Below are 22,101 nucleotides of genomic sequence, written 5' to 3'. Positions count from 1 at the left end.
AACGTCAGGGTAAAGTCCCCAATCTTGATGCAGGGTACGTTGCTGTCATTCAGATCCATGATGTTCCTTTTTATCAAGCTGACAATTAGCCCAAAGTCTGTCAAGCCTTAGAAAAGTGGTCTATGAGTCTCTGGATGGCCTCCTCTGTATGAGTGGCAAGCGCAGCATACTCCACAAACAGCACCTCTCTGACGAGGACTTCTGTCACTTTTTTTCTGGGCCATAAGCGAGCAGGGATGAACAGTTTTGCATCAAACCTTGTGTGAATGTAGATGCCATAAGTGGATGAGTCAAAGGCATACTTCATTAGTACCAAGAAGGAGATGCCTAACATAGTAAGTGCGAGCACGCAACCCTGCTGGATGGGGAATGGCTTGGAGCATGATCTGTCGAAAACAACAGTTCCTTTTATATCTTTGTGGAAGGATACCACCATGCTGCAAAATGCAAACAGGCCTTGTTTGCTGAATAGGTAAAAAAACCTTTGTAAAGCCTTTGTGTGAACTAACCACAGCATTCACGGACAAAACTGTGCATCTGTGTAATTCACAGTTTATGAGCCTTGGTTGCTTAGGTGTTTCAACCAGACAGCATATTGCTTAATTCTGTAGAACTACTTATACATTTAGAGGATCTTATTTTCTTGATATTATTATAATTGAAGATTATTCGAAATATTTGTAATTTATTAACTTGCTTTCTTGGTAAATTGACTTAGTCAAACATAATTGGTTTCCTATTTCATTATATATTACATCATATCACAAATACTAGTATTCTGTATTTTAGACACGTAAACAAGATGCAAACAAAAAAGGCAAAAACATGCATATCCAATAAACATTTTTAGACCTGATTTTGCTATATATTTGAATGTACGTTTCTAAGTTTCCACCAACCTCTCAAAATGTGTGTGGTGTAGCCTATATCGATGTACTTCGGTGAAGGTTTTTACACCTAGTTAAAAATGGCTGCGCCCTTGATTTCATGTCGCCACCTGGTTAAATTTGGTTTACGGACGAAATCATGGGTGTGTCATTGTAATAGAACTAGATTTTATGACGTCTTTGGAAGTTTAGTTCCATATTCAAACAATTTCTATTTGAAATAAAGCTGTTTCTTATCGCAGTTTACTAAACAATTCACGTTTGGTCCACAGTCGGAGTTTCCTTACTTATGAAGTTACCGTAATTACTCTATGTTTTCGGACACTCTAAGTTTTCGGACACCCCGTTTTTTAGCAAAAATAATTATTTTTCGTGACTCTTAATTTTCGGACACACGAGTTTTCGTCCATAATTAATGTCTCTAAGTTTTCGGACAGTCTATTTTACAGCGCTATTTTACCAAATTTCGGTCCTGTTTTCGATATCTAATGACACTTCGATCATGGGGTTTTACAACCAGATTAACATCATAAAACATGACAGGTGCATGCCTGAGGGCAACGGACCATTACATTTGCGTTATAGGGTAAATAACCTTGTAAACCGGTATGAATCAATGGTTCCGCCCGATAGCATAAGCGTTATGACAATTACCAGGGGTAGTGCCAATTAATATGAGTGAATCCACATGAGTGAATCCTTTGTCTGTGGTTAAACCACGTGACCTATGTATCGGTCAGCTTAGCAATTAGTGACGTCACAGCAGAACTGTGCTATTATCTACCGCAATGATACTTCCCCTTCTCAGTAAAATAACTGACAAATACTAAACGCTTCAAAGTGTGATGCTCCCTATTGCAAGTTTTACGAACAATGGAAGGTGTAAGACAACAACTATCGGAAATAAACCAACAAAGAATTCATTGTTTGCCTTTTTTTGCGTTAATTACAGGTTCATACTAGCGAGTATCGGTACATCACATGCTCATCTTTGAACTCGTTGGTCAAAGTACAACCTTTTAGTAACGATCTGTCAAATAAATTAAGCATTTAAAATTATTTAAAATGCAGTGCAAACACATATAACTGTAATTTATACTATACGGCATGGTATTTTACAAGCGCGTGCTATTACCCGTAGTCGTTGATACAATTGACGCTATTTCGGACACTTCGATTTTCGACTCTAAGTTTTCGGACACCTGTATTTTGTGAATATTTTTCGTATCTAAGTTTTCGGACACGAAAAAAATTAATTATTTTTAAGTGTCCGAAAACATAGAGTAATTACGGTATGTAAACTGTTAAATAAGAGGAAGAAATCTCTCGCAAATCGGTATTTTCCACCGCAATGTGTTTTCCAGAATGCTGCATGCTGTGCGAGGAAGCTGCATCTCCAAGAATACCAGAGCAAATCTCTCATGAGGGGCCATGATATTGAGGTGCAACACTTTGAAGTGGTCGACAATCACTGGGATGCAAAAACGGTCCCATCCAGATTAAGTAAGCTTATACATAAATATCTATTTCTCTTGAATGAATTCTCACTGGCGTTATGTGGTGAAACCCTGGTTTCAGAAGTTTGTAAGTTGTATTACCTATCAAATAATTATTTTATCCTAACCATAACTAGGTGCCCGTAAATCAGTGAATACTTTTACCCAACTGAAAAATTGACATTCTGGCGTGAGGCTTCACATTTCTTTTGAAATAAATGATTATAATCTCCTTGAATTTTAAATCTGTCAGTTTAACAATTTGGAATTGTAATTTAAGTTCATAAATAGTCTGGTTTGTAGTGAGTTGTTAATATTTGTTAGATCATTTAATGTTTTAAGGATTCTTATATAAAATTGTTCTTATAGATGTCTTGTTTCTCTGTTACTTTAAAACCAACATTTTAATCAGTCATCTGCTTGGAGCACCGGTGGCAGTTGGAAATGTTTTTAGTGTCCATGTGGTGAAAGCACTTACTAGGACTAAGGTGGAGCTCTGTTCCATATTATATAAGGAACAGCTGATGCATTTGATAGTGACTTTTATTGCAAATGAAGTAATAAAAATTTGAAGAAACAAATGATCTTGAAATAAGGAAGACTGCGATACTTGGGTATAAAACGATATCTGCAAATATGTATAAAAGTGCTGCCCAGGTTGAGTTTCTTTTTGGAGGCGAGGGTATCTCAAAGGGGTGCAAGGCTTCCATGAATAAGATGTCATATGTGGTATCCGCATGAAGACAACAAGCCTCATTGCTTCATTGAGGCAAGAGGCTGTGGAAAGGCTTCATTGAAGCCAATAGCTTCACTCAGGCGAGGGTCTGCTTCATAGAAGCTTGAAGCCTCATTTAGGCAGTGGACAGCTTTGTCGAAGCTTCACTGAGGCACATGTTGGCTTCAATGAAGCTAGGAGCCTCATTGTAACATCTATAGGTTGGCTTCATTGAAACCATGAACCTATGGGACAGTAACATAGGTTGGCTTTATTGAAACAAAGAACCTATGGGCCAGTTTGATAAGTGTCATTAAAGCCTGAGGGCTCCCCCGTATGTTGCATAATTGTATGTACATAAAACAGCTTTGATTTCTTTTGTTAACCAATCAGTCAGATGCAAGGTAGCCTGAGAAAAGGACTATTTCATTGTGAGGCCATACAAAAAGTGCTCCGTGGTGGCCTCAAAAAGTCGGCCATATGGGCTGCACTGGTGCATGTGTATTGGAATAATGGCTGTTACGTTTAAAGTAAATATAAATAATATAAGTTATTATTTAGCATATAGTATTTGATAATTGAATGTCAATTTTTGTCTGATGTTAACCCTTTGCATGCTGGGAAATTTGTTGTCTGCAAAAATGTCTTCTGCTGTATTTCTAAAATTAGCATTTTCTTTGATTTTTTCAAAGAATACTATCAGAATAGCAAACAGTTTGGATCCTGATGAGACGCCATGTTCTGTGGCGTCTCATCTGGATCCAAACTGTTTGCAAAGGCCTTCAAAATTCGGTTCCAGCACTTAAAGAGTTAATTCCATGTATCTCATATTTAATAATTATCATCATAGTCCTATGTATACACTGCTCACCTGTTACCTACAGATGCTGCTGAGTATGTGATCAAGGCTCAGATCTTGGCAGGTGGCAGGGGAAAGGGGACGTTCTCCAATGGATTCAAGGGGGGAGTCCAGCTCACAAAGGAGTGAGTAAACCAACTTAGCACTGAGAAATGATAAGCTATCTAGGAAATTGAATTAAATAGAACAATTCTTATGTTCAGCATGCATTTATTTAGGAAAATACAAATTATGTCTTTGTTAAACTTTCTAAATTAAGTCATAATTATGTCAAAATATAATGCCATTAGCTAATAAACTATACAATATTTACTAATATTGAGATTTGTTTATTTTATGTAAATGAATATTTGGGTTATGTTTTGTAACTTTAAATATTTCAAGGTACCATAATGTAAAAATTACTTTAAGAGTCCACTTGAACTTTCTTCACTATGGATCAGGACATCAGTCACACCTCTACCTACCCTTTTATTGTGGTCGTTTAAACCAGCCCAGAGCAGGTGCCAAAGCTGGTTGAGAAGATGGTCGGAGAGCGACTTGTCACCAAACAGACACCGGCCAACGGTGTGCTTGTGAAGAAGGTGATGGTTGCCGAGGCCTTGGACATCGCCAGGGAGACCTATCTGGCCATCTTGCTGGACCGGGCGTACAACGGACCCGTCATTGTGGGCAGCAGCCAGGGTGGCATGGACATCGAGGAAGTGGCAGAGAAAAATCCTGATGCAATCTTTAAGGTGGGAGTTATATGCTTGAATTGCTTCTGAATGGATGAATATGAGCCATGTTCTGGGAAAACGGGGCTTAATACATTTGCGTTTAGTGTCGCCCCCAATTTGTATGCCACCGAAGGGTGGCATGTAGTTTTTTAACTGTCTGTCTGTCCGTCTGTCTATCTGTCTGTCTGTCCGTCCAAAAACTTAAACATTGGTCATAAAGTTTGCAATATTGAAGACAGCATCTTGATATTTCATGAATCTGCACATTTTGAGTGGTGAAAGGTCAAGGTCATCCTTCAAGGTCAAAGGTCAAATATATGGCTTCAAAGCGGGGCATTGTGTTTGTGACAAACACATCTCTTGTTGCTCATTAAGCCCAGTTTTCCCAGTACGTGACTCGTATACTGGTAGTAATTGCATCTACTGTCTTTAAGTTTGTCCTACTTCTTTTGTGGAGCATATTTCCATAAGTATAGAAGAATTCAAACGAAAATTCATAAGAGGGTTTTATAGGAAATTGAAGAGTAGTTTACTGGGTACTTTGTACTCTCAAAGTCCTTTATCAGTATATATGAAGTTTCATTTCAATCCATTGAATAAATGACATCATGCTGAAAAACAAAATGACATCTTGGTTCTACATTTTAAAGCTATATCTCCATAATGCTTAAATTAAGTGAAGTTTAATCTATGGGTCTTTATCTTTACTTTACACACATGATGCTGATATAAAAATTCTTTTCCTTAAAGAAAAGATTGTTGCATGGGAAGATTTTAGGGAAAAAAATGTTACAATTCAGTAATGTACATTATAAACAAAACAAACAACGCTTTGTGAAGCGGCCTTCAGTCCCTCAATTTGTGTAAGAAACAGTCATACACTTTTGAGTATTGGAGACAAAAATAGAATGTAAACTTTTCAAATTGTGGAAAGAATGAGGCGCAAACTTTTTAAAATTGTGAAAATATAAGTAGCAAACATCTGAAAATTTGTGAAGACTTAAGTAGCGAACATCTCAAAATTGTGAAAAAGGTCCATTGATTCTCTAAAAAGGAAAAAAGTCTGATTTCTACAGTGATTGCTATTCAATTCCACAGGAGCCAGTGGACATTATGGAAGGACTGAGTCCGGAAACTGCCAGGTCCGTGGCCATGAAGCTGGGATTCCAGGGACCACGCTTGGAAAAGGTTCACAAATAACCATCTTAGTTAAAGTGAACTTTTTTCAGCCCTCACCTGTAAATTTATCTTTTCACAACTACGAACAAAATAAAAAATATTAAATTAACATGAAAATTTTGTAAAACTTTTTGCCAAGCAATTTTAACCAATCCTGTTATTTGTTTGTTTTTTTTGCATTGAAAGTCCTTAGTTTTGTCATACAAAGCATAAAGTGATGTCAGTTTTGAAAGCAAATTACAGGGGTCTCTGTAATATCAAAAGTGTTTCTTCTAAATATGAATAGTGTTTGTGTTTGTAGGCAGCTGACCAGGTGATGAAGCTGTACGAGATGTTTATTGACGTGGATGCTACACAGATTGAGATCAACCCCTTCGCTGAAACACCCTGTGGACGAGGTAACAACTCTCACACTCAGGGTTGTACACATTTGAAGAGTAGACACGCATGGCCTGACTTAACAAGCATCCTCATAGATCTAAGGGACATTTTTAGCCTGATTTGTAAAATTAGGATCATTTACTGGTTAGAAAAGTACAATTTTCTTATCATATTGTCCATGGACTTGTACACGTTTTTATCAGTACAGTTTTCTTTTCAACTTTTTCTTGGACAAGTAGATTGTTATAATCATCTTGTCCATGAACAAGTACATTTGTCTAATTATCTTGCACCTTGAACAAGTGAACTTTACTGTTTATATCTTGTTCAAGGACAAGTCCATTTTCCATAATAGCTTATACTTATGAAAGTACACTTTCAGGGGGGGGGGGTTGTTTTTTGCAATCAATTTGTTAGACAAGAAGCATTTATGATATTTCAACATCCCTGACTATATATCACTAAGACATATACATGTCTATAAAATAAAATTTGATGTTCCATGTAATGAACATAGGTAAAACATTGTAATCAAGAGTGTGTTTTTTTCACAATTTTTGGAATGTGGCCAGGTTCCTTTGGATTGGGAAATGACGCGTGCATTGAACAAAAATTGGGAAATTAAGGTTTTTGATTTTATGCTTTCATATACTTTAAAATTGATTACAAAAGTAATTTCAATGTTTCATTTTCAAAGATTCAACGTATAGAGCTGGAATTGGAGATGAATAACATGTTAAGAATTTTTTTTTTTTTTTTTTTGGAAACCTTCAATTGAAAATGTTTAGGTCCCATTTGGAACAAGTACATACTTTTCTCCATTGGGATTGGGTCCCCCTACCGGACCCAAATTTGAACCAAAAAAAAACAACACTGCAAGATATTCTGTTTGTTTTTTGCAAAGCAATGTACACACTCAAGGTGTCTTTAAGTGCATACAATTTCAATTTAAAGAAATTCACTAACTACCTAAATAACAAAAATGTACTAAAAGATGTGATGAAAAGAAATCTGAAAACAAAGTCTTTATCTAATCTCATTTCAGTCGTGTGCTTCGATGCGAAGATCAATTTTGATGACAACGCAGCCTACCGTCAGAAGGAGATATTCGCGATGGACGACCTTTCTGAACTGGACCCCAGAGAGAAGGAAGCGGAAGAACATCACCTTAACTATGTCGGCCTTGAGGGCAACATCGGATGTCTAGGTTAGGCCAGGGCCTGTATTCTCAAAGTTTTTGAGGGAAACTGTAACTTAAGTTGTACTTTAGAGATAATAACAGATCAAATTTTCTGTGAGATACCTAATGTTACCAGTGTTTTTTTTTCACCATTTTGGGAATGGGCCGGGTCCCATTGGATTGGGAAATTTTGCGGCGTTTTGACTAAAATTAGTGCTGCTGTTTTGCTAAAAAATGCTTCAAAATTTAGAAAACATGCATTTTCAGTATTATGTTTAATAATAAAATTTAAAATCTTTACCACTCCTTAAATCCAAAGCATTCCTTAAGTCCATACAATTTTGCGAAATCTTTGCCATTCCTTAAATACATAGCATTCCTAAAGTCCATATAATTTTGCGAAATCTTTGCCACTCCTTATATCCATAGCATTCCTTAAATCCATATAATTGTGTGAAATTTGTGCCACTCCTTAAATCCATGACATTCTTTAAATCCATATAATTCTGTGTAATCTTTGCCACTCCTTAAATCATATAACATCCTTAGTTCAATACATTTCTTAAATACATATCCTGTTTTAAACTTATAAAATTCCTAAAGTCTGTGTCTGTGCTGCAGTGAATGGTGCAGGACTCGCCATGGCAACCATGGACATAATTAAGCTATATGGGGGAAAGCCAGCAAACTTCCTCGATGTGGGGGGAGGTGTCACAGAGAAGCAAGTTTATGAAGCATTCCATATCCTCACTGCAGACGCTCATGTAGGGGGGAGATAAGCTTATTTTTTCTTATTTGAAGAATCCTCTATTTGAGCTGGTGTGACGTTTGTGACCAATCTTAAGCATGACTTATTTACAAGTTTTTTTATATTTAAATAATGGACATCATAGTTCATTTAGTGCACAAACTTAATTCAAATTTTCAAATTTTGTGACTATGATATGTAAATCAGTTTTTGCATATAATGAGCATGATGGTCACTTTTCTATAAATGCACTTATTTACAAGTAGTCTCGTTTAGAATCGTGTTGATGACGGCATGTTAATATTTTGAATATGTGTCTCATTTACCCTAGGGCAAATTCACCAAGATTTGCACAAAAGCGGAATGCTTTATGTGCGCCTTGATTATTGTCACCAATATGAGCGTGTCATATCTTAGAAGAGAACATTGTTGGTATAAAATAGATACTGTATGAAGTAGGATAAAATGTAATCTGTATAACTCATGTTCGGTACTGAATGTAAAGAAAGTTTCAATATTGCACGTGAAACAATAAATGTATATTATATCTTTCAGGTGAAATCGATCTTGATCAATGTGTTTGGTGGCATTGTGAATTGCGTGACGATGGCAAATGGCATCATTAGGGCCTATAGAGATGCCCACATGACTGTACCCATGGTTGTCAGACTGGAAGGTAGTGTTGTGTAACCTCGTACCCATGGTTGTCAGACTGGAAGGTAGTGTTGTGTAACCTTGTACCCATGGTTGTCAGACTGGAAGGTAGTATTGTGTAACCTTGTACCCATGGTTGTCAGACTGGAAGGTAGTGTCGTGTAACCTTGTACCCATTGTTGTCAGACTGGAAGGTAGTGTTGTGTCACCTTATACCCATGGTTGTCAGACTGGAAGGTATTGTTGTGTAACCTTGTACCCATGGTTGTCAGACTGGAAGGTAGTGTTGTGTAACCTTGTACCCATGGTTGTCAGACTGGAAGGTAGTGTTGTGTAACCTTGTACCCATGGTTGTCAGACTGGAAGGTAGTGTTGTGTAACCTTGTACCCATGGTTGTCAGACTGGAAGGAAGTGTTGTGTAACCTTGTACCCATGGTTGTCAGACTGGAAGGTAGTGTTGTGTAACCTTGTACCCATGGTTGTCAGACTGGAAGGTAGTGTTGTGTTACCTTGTACCCATGGTTGTCAGACTGGAAGGTAGTGTTGTGTATTCTTTTACCCATGGTTGTCAGACTGGAAGGTAGTGTTGTGTAACCTTGTACCCATGGTTGTCAGACTGGAAGGTAGTGTTGTGTATTCTTGTACCCATGGTTGTCAGACTGGAAGGTAGTGTTGTGTAACCTTGTACCCATGGTTGTCAGACTGGAAGGTAGTGTTGTGTATTCTTGTACATATGGTTGTCAGACTGGAAGGTAGTGTTGTGTATTTTTGTGCCTATGGTTGTCAGACTGGAAGGTAGTGTTGTGTATTCTTGTACCCATGGTTGTCAGACTGGAAGGTAGTGTTGTGTATTCTTGTACCCATGGTTGTCAGACTGAAAGGTAGTGTTGTGTATTCTTGTACCCATGGTTGTCAGACTGGAAGGTAGTGTTGTGTATTCTTGTACCCATGGTTGTCAGACTGGAAGGTAGTGTTGTGTAACCTTGTACCCATGGTTGTCAGACTGGAAGGTAGTGTTGTGTAACCTTGTACCTATGGTTGTCAGACTGGAAGGTAGTGTTATGTACCTTGTACCCATGGTTGTCAGACTGGAAGGTAGTGTTGTGTAACCTTGTTCCCATGGTTGTCAGACTGGAAGGTAGTGTTATGTAACCTTGTACCCATGGTTGTCAGACTGGAAGGTAGTGTTGTGTAACCTTGTACCCATGGTTGTCAGACTGGAGGGTAGTGTTGTGTATTCTTGTACCAATGGTTGTCAGATTGGAAGGTAGTGTTGTGTATTCTTTTACCTATGGTTGTCAGACTGGAAGGTAGTGTTGTGTATTCTTGTACCTATGGTTGTCAGACTGGAGGGTAGTGTTGTGTATTCTTGTACCTGTCAGACTGGAAGGTAGTGTTGTGTATTCTTGTACCTATGGTTGTCAGACTGGAGGGTAGTGTTGTGTATTCTTGTACCTATGGTTGTCAGACTGGAGGGTAGTGTTGTGTGTTCTTGTACCCATGGTTGTCAGACTGGAGGGTAGTGTTGTGTATTCTTGTACCCATGGTTGTCAGACTGGAGGGTAGTGTTGTGTATTCTTGTTCCTATGGTTGTCAGACTGGAGGGTAGTGTTGTGTATTCTTGTACCCATGATTGTCAGACTGGAAGGTAGGGTTGTGTATTCTTGTACCTATGGTTGTCAGACTGGAGGGTAGTGTTGTGTATTCTTGTACCCATGGTTGTCAGACTGGAGGGTAGTGTTGTGTATTCTTGTACCCATGGTTGTCAAACTGGAAGGTAGTGTTGTGTATTCTTGTACCCATGGTTGTCAGACTGGAAGGTAGTGTTGTGTATTCTTGTACCCATGGTTGTCAGACTGGAGGGTAGTGTTGTGTATTCTTGTACCTGTCAGACTGGAAGGTAGTGTTGTGTATTCTTGTACATATGGTTGTTAGACTGGAAGGTAGTGTTGTGTATTCTTGTACCTATGGTTGTCAGACTGGAAGGTAGTGTTGTGTATTCTTGTACCTATGGTTGTCAGACTGGAAGGTAGTGTTGTGTAACCTTGTTCCCATGGTTGTCAGACTGGAAGAAAGTGTTGTGTAACCTTGTTCCCATGGTTGTCAGACTGGAAGGTAGTGTTGTGTAACCTTGTTCCCATGGTTGTCAGACTGGAGGGTAGTGTTGTGTAACCTTGTTCCCATGGTTGTCAGACTGGAAGGTAGTAGAGCTGCAACGATTCACTAACGATTCGATTCGATTTCCATTTCAGACACTCCGATACCGATTTTTTCGATTCGATTCATCTTCAAACCTAGTTTTATCCTATATTCACTCTTCTGCTTCAAAATAAACATTTCTGTTTAAAAGTGTTGCATACCTAGATATCTTTGGCATTTGTCAAATTGTGTGTTTGTTTGATATAGTTTGGTTGGTTCAACAGTGTTTTTAAAACTGTTGAAAGTGTGTTGAATTAACATTTGTAAGAAATATTTTGCAAGAAACTGCTAATTGTCTTTCAAAATATGTCAATATTTCAATAAAACACATAAAAAAGAAAAGCAAATTAAGACTCAATTTTAATATAAAAACTTAAGACTAGAAGATTGTGTTGAATACACAATAATATATAATTAAATAAATAATCATAAGAACATCTGGAATCAGTGGAGTGATAGTACTATCACTATTATACTTACATCCAAAACCGCTACAAGCATGCCTACCATTTAGCCGTGACAGCATCATCTGTTACCTGTAAGACAAAGCACATTCTCTAATAAACTTAACAAATGCCCAACAGAAACGGAACAACTTTTCTGGCTGGCGTCTTGAGTAGTTGCACTTGTGCTACCTCTTAGTCTTGCTAAATCAACGTTATGTTTGCATCCGTGAAGCACAGTTTACACTTTGCTTTATGAGGAGGGCTACCATCACGAAACCCAAAATACTGCCACACTTTTGATTTTAGCTTCTTAGGCGCATCTGATAATTTCAATTTGTCGGCCACAACTTGTTCAGCCATATTGACGCTTTTTCCGAAAGTAGACCATAACGCGCTTATTGATTGGATGACTAAAGTAATAAGCAGCCAATCGCCCGCGTCGTAATTACAGGTAAAGATAAAACCTTCACCTTCCCATATCAAATAGTCAGAATACAGCGAGCTTTACGTATCTATGTATATATATGTCTATATGTTAAAGAATCAAATGGAATTTGGTAGGCTTGGTATCGTAATCGAATCAATGCATTTCGAACCGATTTTCGATGCATCAGATTGAATCGTTGCAGCTCTAGAAGGTAGTGTTGTGTTACCTTGTTCCCATGGTTGTCAGACTGGAAGGTAGTGTTGTGTAACCTTGTTCCCATGGTTGTCAGACTGGAAGGTAGTGTTGTGTAACCTTGTTCCCATAGCCGAATAGGACTGAACCATTTACTCTTGAGATATGCATTTTGACGCGTTTGTATACTTATTGAGAAAAAAATCAAATTAAACAAAAGACCTTTCTAAATGGATTCAAGTTGTAAAGGCTTCTTTTCCAGCCCTAAGATGCTGATGAGCAACAAACAGCATTCAAAACCTGAATAGCCTTCAAGTTACTTGCAGGCTGATCTGGATTTATGCGGGTTACATATAGCCATTTTGCTTTGCTTTTGAGTGGGAAAGGGTCCAATGTCAGGGACGTAACATAATCATCAGAGAAGAGGCCCTGAGATGTTATTATAAGTGTTCAATATTTTGTTTTCAATGCATACACTTTTTTAATTGTAAGGTTCTTATTATGCCCCATTATGAAGAAGAGGGGGTATACATGTATTGTTTTGCACATGTCCGTCGGTCAGTCCACCAAATGGTTTCTAAGAATGCTTAGGCCTAGGATCATGAAACTTCATAGGTACATTGATCACGACTGGCAGATGACCCCTATTGATTTTCAGGTCACTATGTCAAAGGTCAAGGTCACAGTGACTCAAAACAGTAAAATAATTTCCGGATGATAACTAAAGAACGCTTAGGCCTAGGATCATGAAACTTAATAGGTACATTGATCATAACCGGCAGATGACCCCTATTTATTTTCAGGTCAGTAGGTCAAAGGTCAAGGTCACATTGACCTGAAGCAGTTAAATGGTTTCTAACGTATTCACACGATGGCTGCCACTACAACTGACAGCGTATTTGGGGGGCATGCGTATTTTACAAACAGCCCTTGTTTATGTTTGAATTACTTTTGACAGTAACTGTGCGTTTTTTCGTAGTGAAAATAAGTTGTTTCTAGTACATTTTACAGTGTTGTTTCACATTGTTAAGTGGGATGTTCTTCATTTTGTCACCTTTTTAGGCATAATGAAACAATTATTTCTTACTGTTGCATGATTTGTTTATTTTGGACAATGTTATTTGCACCTTTTCCTGAATAGCAATATCTTGAAAATTGATTTGGCCCTCCCTGATTTATATGAGCTGAGCTGTGTGAAAATCGGGCTAAATGCATGTTCCTAAAGTGTTGTCCCACATCAGCCTGTGCAGTCTGCACTGGCTTATCAGGGAAGACACTTTAATGCTTTTATGAAAAATTTTCGTTCAAAGGAAGTCTCTTCTAAACAAACATCTTATCTAAGCCTAAAATTTCGTCCCTGATTGTACCTGTGCGGACTGCACAGGCTTATCTGGGACAACACTTTACGCACATGCATTCAGCCCAATTTCCACAAAACGAGGCTGATTTATATACATCAGTATATCAGTGAACCTGATTTCAGGTCAAAATGCCAAGAAAGCCTTGGATATTCTGAAGGAGAGTGGTCTCCCCATCATCACGGCCACTGACATGGCAGACGCCGCGGAGAAGGTTGTCGCCACACTTCCCAAATCCTGATGTACAGGCACCGTGCTCCAGTGGGCGGGAACGGGACTTTGTGATATCTTTGTATTCAGAATATGTTTTGCTAGATTATTTTTACATAGCTTGACAATGTTATCCTTACACTGATCATGCCCATGAATTTATATATATATATATATATATATATATATATATATATATATATATATATATATATATATATATATATATATATATATAATACTGTCAGGGGGAAAGCAATACTTTCTGTGCTGAATAGAAAATGGGTAAAATAGGAAAATGAAATCCCACTAACTTGCTGGTATGTTGTCATTTATTGACTTAAACACATGCACAAATAAAGTGGTTTATAATATAGGACACAAATCAAACGTGTAATTTATGCTAATAGAGTTCACATTAAACATGTCAATGTAGGCAAGCTATACTAGTCTTTTTATATGCATTTAGTTTAAGTGACAATAGTATGTTTGTATATGATGGTATTTTATGAATTTATTGTCGTCAAATGGAGGGTGTATGGGGATACATTTGTATCAAATGACATAACCATGAGCAGCCCTCTGCGAAAATAGGGCTTAATGAATATGCTTTAACCCTTTGCATGCTTGGAAATTTGTCATCTGCTAAAATGTCGTCTGCTGAATTTCTTAAATTAGCATTTTCTTTGATTTTTTTCAAAGAAAACTATCAGAATAGCAAACAGTTTGGATCCTGATGAGACGCCAAGTTCTGTGGCGTCTCATCTGGATCCAAACTGTTTGCAAAGGTCTTCAAAATCCGGTTCCCACACTGAAAGAGTTAAGAATGTATATTTCTCTAGTCAGGGATAAATGCTTACTATACATTTATCTGACATGAATAATCCATTTTGACAATCATCCAAAGAGGAGGAAGTTCTTTAGCAAACGTTGTTATCAAACGTGTAAAAATGTCTGCCAATGGCCTTTATGGAACTGTGTAATAAAGGATATTAATCCTCTATGATTCCCACGACTCAAGCATTTGTATACACTCGGGAGCCATATGAGTCTCTTTCTGGGAAATTTGGGCTTGATGCATTTGAGTAAAGTGTCGTCCTAGATAAGCCTGTGCAGGCAGCACAGGCTTACAGAGACAACACTAACAAGACCTTAAATGGATTTTTTCTTAGAAGAGACTTCCTTTCAATGAAAAATGACATAAAAGCAGAAAGTTATTTCACTGAGTAGCCTGTGAGGACTGCACAGGCTAATCTGGGAAGACACTAAAGGCACATGCATTAAGCCCAGTTTTCCCAGAGCAAAGCTCATTTTATAGTAAAAACCTTGTCAGTTCATCTGTACGCCAGTATTAAGATTGAACTATTTTGTCCAGCACAACTAACCCCACTTGAACTCGTTTTGGACACTGTTTATTATTCAAGATCAATGCTAATCCATCCATATCACCCAGCATTATATAACCCAGTGCCACTTTTACCTTGAACTAATTTTATTTTTAAATAATTAGATTGCTTTATATGTTTGCTTTCAGATTGTTATGTTGCATTTAGTGCCAGCACTGTAGGATGGAACTGTTGGAAACTTTATACCTCATTCTTATGACCATTCCTAATACACTCGTATCACCCAACCTCACTTTACTCTTGACTTTATTCAGGCTTCATTGGTCATTGTCTGCTCGGTTACTACTTAAATGTACCCTTGGTACTCTTGTAAGTGTACGTACATTTACCCCGGGTATGGGAAATATACTTAAACGTACCCGGCCCATTAAGACTGCAACAGAGTTTTATTCCTGCCCAAAATCGGATGTCCTAAAACACGCCTCGGAACACGAAACAAAACCTGTTTCAAAATTCTTTTTATGTCTCCCAGTCTATACTGGGGGACAAATTGTTTTTGCCCTGTCTGTTTGTGTGTTTTTTTGTTCGCCTCAAACTTTAACATTGGCCATAACTTTTGCAATATTAAAGGTAGCAACTTGATATTTGGCATGCATGTGTTTCTCATGGAGCTGCACATTTTGAGTGTTGAAAGGTCAAGGTCATCCTTCAAGGATAAAAAGGTCAAATATATGGGTTTCACAAACACATTTGGTTTGAGTATGATTTTCGCTAATAAAGTGGACATTTTACAAAATATTAATATAAATATGAACAATTTAGAGTTTTTTTTCCCTTGTTCGTTTTAGTATATTAAAAAAAGAACAGGGTACATTTAAGTATATTTTAGAGAACACGGGATACATTTAATAGTAGCCGACAATGAACAATCGAGCTAGAAAAAGCAGTCACAAGAACAGCATTATCATCCACTGAGTACGTTGTTTCATGTAAATCAAAGTTTATTTGTTACATAATTATGTCATGATCTCAGGATCATTTTCAAAGCCTGCTATCCGTTGTGTTTATTATGATTATAAATATTAATTAAGGAAATCATAAAGTTACCTTGAATGTGTCCATATTTTGTAACTGCCTTTGTAAAATAAATAAATAAATTTACTAGAATATAAAAAGTTATGTCCTTTATTTCTGACACAGTGGCTCTATTTTGCTCCTAAAATGTATTTTTTGGAGAATATTTTTTCTGCTCTGACGGTCATCTGGCCTTGGGGGCCATATTGTGTTTTTTTCCAGATTTTTGTCATCAGCTATTGGTTATAATGCAAACCCAGTTTCTAAAAGCTCGATATAGCAGCAACAAAGGTGGAGTGTGTGTTTGAGTAAATCTGTGCTTATCCAGACTGTAACTTTTTCATTCATTATGCAATTAAACCACAAAATACCTCAATAAGGAGATGGCCTGTTGCGTTTAATACCCATCTCCCTATACAGAATGACGCACTTAGAGGTCAAAACACACTTAAAGATTAAAACACACTTAGAGGTCAAAGGTCAAATTCGGCCATCACGCAACAGCTTGACCAGACAGTGTTTTTATCATCCATCATTTAATAATGAAATTATTTACCACAAATGTTCACCATCTTGTAATTCATATGTAACAGCCGTCTTCCTACCTGCAAGGCCAAGGTCACACATAAAGGTCAAGAGTTAAATATGTTCAGATAATGCTTTACCATACTTCATTATTCATCATGCAATTTTAAAATAATTTACCAACAATATTAACCATGTGGACAAGGTATGTCATCTTTTTAGCAAAGGTTAATATAACACGAAAAGGCCAAACGTCAAACATGTTTCATATTGTTAAATAATTTCAAGCATAATGGACAATGGTTCGTCATGTTGCCAGCAGGCTTGTATATTTAACTGCAAATTTGATGTCATTAAAAAAGACATTTTCTTTGAGCGACTTTGTTTTGCCTTCAAATAATTTGTGATGCTGAAGTTCTTTTCAGAAACTTGCTAATTGATTGTGATAAAATGCTGTTTTATTGACCCACAACCTACGAAATGAAACAGTAACAAACAGAGTTTACTTTGTTGCAATATTAAGATTGTAACAAATACAGGTGTGATTATTGGTATTACTATTAGTTCATTAATAATCTATCAAATAAGGCGGCGACCAAATTTGATCTTTATAGAGGAACACCTTATAAAATACATGTACAAACTATCAAATCCTTTAGTCTTGTGGTTTCAAAAAAATGCTTATAAAGATTAAATAACAATGTTATTCTTGTGGCTTGACGTAGGTGTGAGAAAATTGTTTTTTTTAAACAAACATTACAGGACCACGGTCCGCGAAATAAATAAGTCAAGCATGGATGGATTTTCAAATTACTCCAAAAAGGTGAGCAGCATGAGGCCGAGTGCTGTGTTTATGAACCATGTCCTTAAAGTCAAGGTCACAATTCAAGTTTAGGACATTGTGCCTGTACACTTTGTGTTCGACAGCCGTGGTCCATCATGGATCGATTTTACTTTCGTATAATCGACAGGCACAACGATAGGCCGAAGTGTCGCGTGAAAGAACCATGCCCAAGGTCAAGGTCACGATTCAATGTTTAGTGCCCATTTTAAGAAATTAATCCTAAGCACTTTGTCTGAATTACACTTCTGTTCCACACAGAAGGATTTCCAATCTCTGAAACACAATTCTAGTCCACATGAATGATTTTCCATAACCATACAGAAGCAATAAGCATGGTGCAAAGGAATGTTCCGCTAAATAACTATTTAAAGACAAGAGGACCATGCGCCCTTAGACGCTCACCTGAGACCCGAAGTAACTCAACTAGTCTGAGAAAGTGGAGTTCAAAATATAATGAAATTGCTATATGAAACATAAAATTTATAAATGAGCCTTGTTCTGAGAAAACCGGGCATAATGCATGTGCTGAAAGTGTCGTCCCAGATTAGCCTGTGCAGTCCGCACAGGCTAATCAGGGACGACACTTTACGCTTTAATGGTATTTTTCGTTTAAAGGAAGTCCCTTTTTACCGAAAATCTAGTAAAAGCGGAAAGTGTTGTCCCTGATTAGCCTGTGCAGACTGCACAGGCTAATCTGGGACGACACTTTACGCACATGCATTATGCCTGGTTTTCTCAAAACACGACTCATTAATAAATATATTATTTCTGTACGCATTTTTTAACAAATGTTCTGACTAAGGTTCATGAAGATTGAACAAAAAAGTGAATTCTAGAATGTTAACATGCTTTTATTAAATTTGACCTATTCACCTAGTTTTTGAACTCACGCAATGAGCGTTTAAACTCAGTTTTAAACTCAGCCGATATCTAATTGGGACAAATGTTCTGACCAAGTTTTATCATAAGTCCCGGTTAATTTCATACACGCTTGGCAAGATGGCATTGGGTATCGTTGTTCACTATCTACGCGTAGGCAAACGATTCTGTCAACACAAGCCATGTATAAAACTCGAAATGTCGACCTTCTGCATCTTAGGCGAACTCCCTTCATTAATTGTTATCAACGGAGGAGTACGAAGCGGTTGGTAAAACTTCGGATGTATATAACGTTAACATTACCAATGCAAATAGGGAAGAGCTACTCAGGTTGCAGAATCAACGGGGTTTTCAGGGGTTTACACACGGACTGGGCAGACTGTACTCGATCACACCGTCATGAACTTTATTTTTTTCAAATATCTCAAGTTATTGAAATACATTTGAAAACAAGAGCTGTCTCTATAGAATGGCATATGCCCACGATAAACGCTTTGAAAGAAATTATTAGCATTTTTCGAAACCTAAACGCTTTGTTCGAAAACTAAGTTCAAGATCAAAGGAGTCAAAATTTGTGTGCGTATGGAAAGGCCTTGTCCATATACACATGCATGCCAAATATGAATGTTACATCTGAAGCGACGGAAGTTATGAGAATTTTTCGAAACCTAAACGCAAAGTGTTGCGGACAGACTGACAGACGGACGGACAGACAGACGGACAGTGCGATCAATATATGCCCTCCTGTGGCATAAAAATCGTTAGTGCATAAAAAACAGTTTTATTTGCAGTTTGTGTCGATACCTTAAGGTATACGAATAAATCATTGAATACGTCTGAAATCGGTGACAAAATTTCTCGTTGCTTGAAGCATAACCGTGTAGTAGAAATCGAATTTTGAACAAGAGCACATACTTATTAAATAAATTAATTATGATGTATTTCACATTGCCATAAGCAGTATAAAAATTTGTCCTTTATGCACTTGTTGAAATTCTTAAGAAAAATTGTATTACAAAATAATTTGAAAATAACCACCGCATCACTTACCGTCGTATTAACATCCATTAAAGTTAAAAGGAGAAACCCCACTAAGTCGCGTGATCCTGTACCCTGTACTCTGTAACAAGCAGACCCACCATAGCCTGCAGATAACTGGGTAGATCCATAGCGATAACATCTCATTTCGCCATTATTTCACCTACGAAATGAAAAGCCCCATTTATTAAATTACCGGTAGTTTATATTTCATGACAAGTTATTTATTACGAATACGATCGAGCTTGTAGCGATTTAAAATTGCTACTTGCGAGGTGAAACAATTATGCTTCTATAAATAAGTGGTTTCGTTAATGACCATACAAATCAAACAACTTTGTTACATCTTACATTCTGCGTAGTACATGTTTGCATGTGACACATTTATGCTCGTATAGTGAAATTTAAGAAGTACCCGAGCCGAAAATGACCCATCGAGCCCCACTGATACTGCTCCGATCGCGTTTATTTAGTTTTAATAATTATTGTAATACAATGAAAACTGTTCTATATGATATAATTCTGATACACCTGTATATTTATATAATGGTTTGACTCCAATTCATAACAGTATTCAATAGCAAAACGGTTATTTTATGCAGTATGAATTTTTAAAATATCCAAAATAATCGTTTACCAAAAAATTATTTGGGCTTTCAATAACCTTTTGTAATCTCATTTTAGGATTAGTGTGCTTATAATTAAAATCGCCATAATACAATAAACGAACATACTGATTTTCCGCTATAAATCTGCAACGCGTGCCAAGAATTCGTACCTTGTGTTGCCATGGTTATGCACTTCTCATGCCGAAACCACGTGGTCTCTCCGATGATGAATGTGATTCTTTTGCACGGTGTACTAAGTGAGAGATATAATACATGTTATAAGGAATTACGGAATAAAGTAAAAAGTCGGTTAAAACAAGGTAAGGGCAAATTAATTTGTATGTAAAAGATGTAAGACTAAAAAATAAACAGTGTACAATAAGAACACTTTTTGACTAATTTAAATATGTGTGTTATATGTCCTTCGCAATGTCATTAGAATGTGTTCAAACATAGATTCTGATAATTATATGTCTTACTAAACCGAACTAGTAAACGGGATGTATGGTGTTTTTTTTACCAAAAATACATTAGATAATTACTGTTTCCCTTCAAGAGCATATACAATTGCCAAACATAAATGTGACTGTTTAAATACATGATGAGGTGTATTTGCCAAACTTGAATGTTACCTCTGTTCTTAAAAAGCGGAAGGATTGTCGGACTATATGTGAATATTTTCCTACATGAGAAGTTATTTTTTTTCTACACGATAATGGTGAATTTTCCATATAAATATATTTTTTTTCCTAACATGATAACCGTAATTTTAGATGTTACAATAACCATGCGAGTGAAAGGAGAGTTGTCCCATGTGAAAGTAATTATTTTCATACAAAGGCATGGGTATTTGTCCAAGCGTAATTTAATACAAAAGCATGTATATTTGTCCAAGCGTAATTTCATACAAAAGCAGGTATATTTGTCCAATTGTAATGTCATACAAAAGCAGGTATATTTGTCCAAGTGTAATATCATACAAAAGCAGGTATATTTGTCCAAGTGTATATGTCATACAAAAGAAAGGATGTTTATCCAATTGTAATATCATTCAAAAGCAGGTATATCTTTCCAAGCGTTATGTCATACAAAAGCAGGTATATTTGTCCAAGTGTAATGCCATACAAAAGCATGAATATTTTTCCAAGTGTAATGTCATACAAAAGCAGGTTTATTTATCAAATTGTAATGCCATACAAAAGCATGTATATTTATCAAATTGTAATATCATACAAAATCATGGATATTTGTCCAATTGTAATGCCATACAAAAGCATTTATATTTGTCCAAGCGTAATGTCATACAGACGCATGGATATTTGTCCAATCGTAATGTCATACAAAAGCATGGATATTTGTCCAAGCGAAATATCATACAAAAACATGGATATTTGTCCAATTATAATGTCATACATAAGGAGGTATATTTGTCCATCTGTAATGTCATACAAAATCATGGATATTTGTCAAATTGTAATGTCATACAAAAGCAGTGATTATTGTCCAATTTTAATTAAAATACACAAGTAGTGATATTTGTTTAATGTAACGCCATTCAAAGCACGGATATTTGTCCAATTGTAAGGCCATACAATGCAAATATATTTTCTCCAATTGTAATGCCATACAAACACATGCATATTTGTCAAATTTAATGAAATACAAAAGCAGTAATATTTGTAAAATTATAATGCCTTACAAAAGCAAGAATATTTGCCCAATTTTCCGAACTAAGATGTTACCAGTGTTCTGTATATGAGCAGGGATATTACTTAAGAGTAACGTGTTGACCTACACAACATTTTAGGACACTTTTAAAGGGATCTTTTCACGGTTTGGTAAATTGACAAAATTGAAAAAAAGTTGTTTCAGATTCGCAAATTTTCGTTTTAGTTATGATATTTGTGAGGGAACAGTATTACTGAACATTTACCAATATAGCCATTTTATGTATCTTTTGACGATTTAAAAACCTAAAATTGATAAAGCGTTGCAACGCGAAACGATTGAATAATTTGGAGAGTTCTGTTGTTGTCGTTTAAATTTACGAAACTACGAAGATTGCTTATATAAGGTATAAAATACTTAAATTGTGTATACACGGCGGAATAGCCAAGAGGGCTACTGCGTTTTTAC

General features: G+C 36.7%; 2 protein-coding genes across 6 annotated transcripts in view; both read left to right on the top strand.

Annotated features, from left to right (window-relative positions):
* Window positions 1–939: 939 nt before the first annotated feature.
* LOC127881292 (succinate--CoA ligase [GDP-forming] subunit beta, mitochondrial-like) lies at window positions 940–16,172 on the top strand. 4 transcript variants are annotated; one of them, XR_008050000.1, is made up of 13 exons: window positions 940–1,030; window positions 2,252–2,390; window positions 3,983–4,082; window positions 4,451–4,694; window positions 5,775–5,864; window positions 6,157–6,253; window positions 7,282–7,443; window positions 8,038–8,180; window positions 8,720–8,926; window positions 8,970–9,055; window positions 9,486–9,528; window positions 9,787–9,829; window positions 13,567–16,172. XR_008050000.1 is itself a non-coding variant. In XM_052429044.1 (10 exons), the coding sequence occupies exons 1-10, from the start codon at window positions 968–970 to the stop codon at window positions 13,680–13,682; spliced, it is 1,275 nt and encodes a 424-aa protein (XP_052285004.1). In that variant the 5' UTR covers window positions 940–967; the 3' UTR covers window positions 13,683–16,172. The 4 variants fall into 4 exon arrangements, 1 of the variants encoding a protein (XP_052285004.1); XR_008049999.1 differs by lacking the exon at window positions 9,486–9,528 and adding an exon at window positions 9,400–9,442; XR_008050001.1 differs by lacking the exon at window positions 9,486–9,528 and adding an exon at window positions 9,271–9,313.
* A 4,009-nt stretch (window positions 16,173–20,181) lies between these two features.
* LOC127881286 (uncharacterized) overlaps window positions 20,182–22,101 on the top strand; it is a 16,384-nt gene continuing 14,464 nt past the window's right edge. For both annotated transcript variants that reach the window (XM_052429036.1, XM_052429035.1), the window contains exon 1: window positions 20,182–20,285. In XM_052429036.1, the coding sequence (XP_052284996.1) occupies window positions 20,189–20,285 (97 nt within the window). In that variant the 5' untranslated portion in view covers window positions 20,182–20,188. The remainder of the gene's footprint in view (window positions 20,286–22,101) is intronic.

Source organism: Dreissena polymorpha, chromosome 5, assembly GCF_020536995.1.
Source record: "Dreissena polymorpha isolate Duluth1 chromosome 5, UMN_Dpol_1.0, whole genome shotgun sequence".
Classification (NCBI taxonomy): domain Eukaryota; kingdom Metazoa; phylum Mollusca; class Bivalvia; order Myida; family Dreissenidae; genus Dreissena; species Dreissena polymorpha.
The sequence above is the reverse complement of the archived record's forward strand: the minus strand, read 5'-3'. Positions and strand labels throughout refer to the sequence as shown.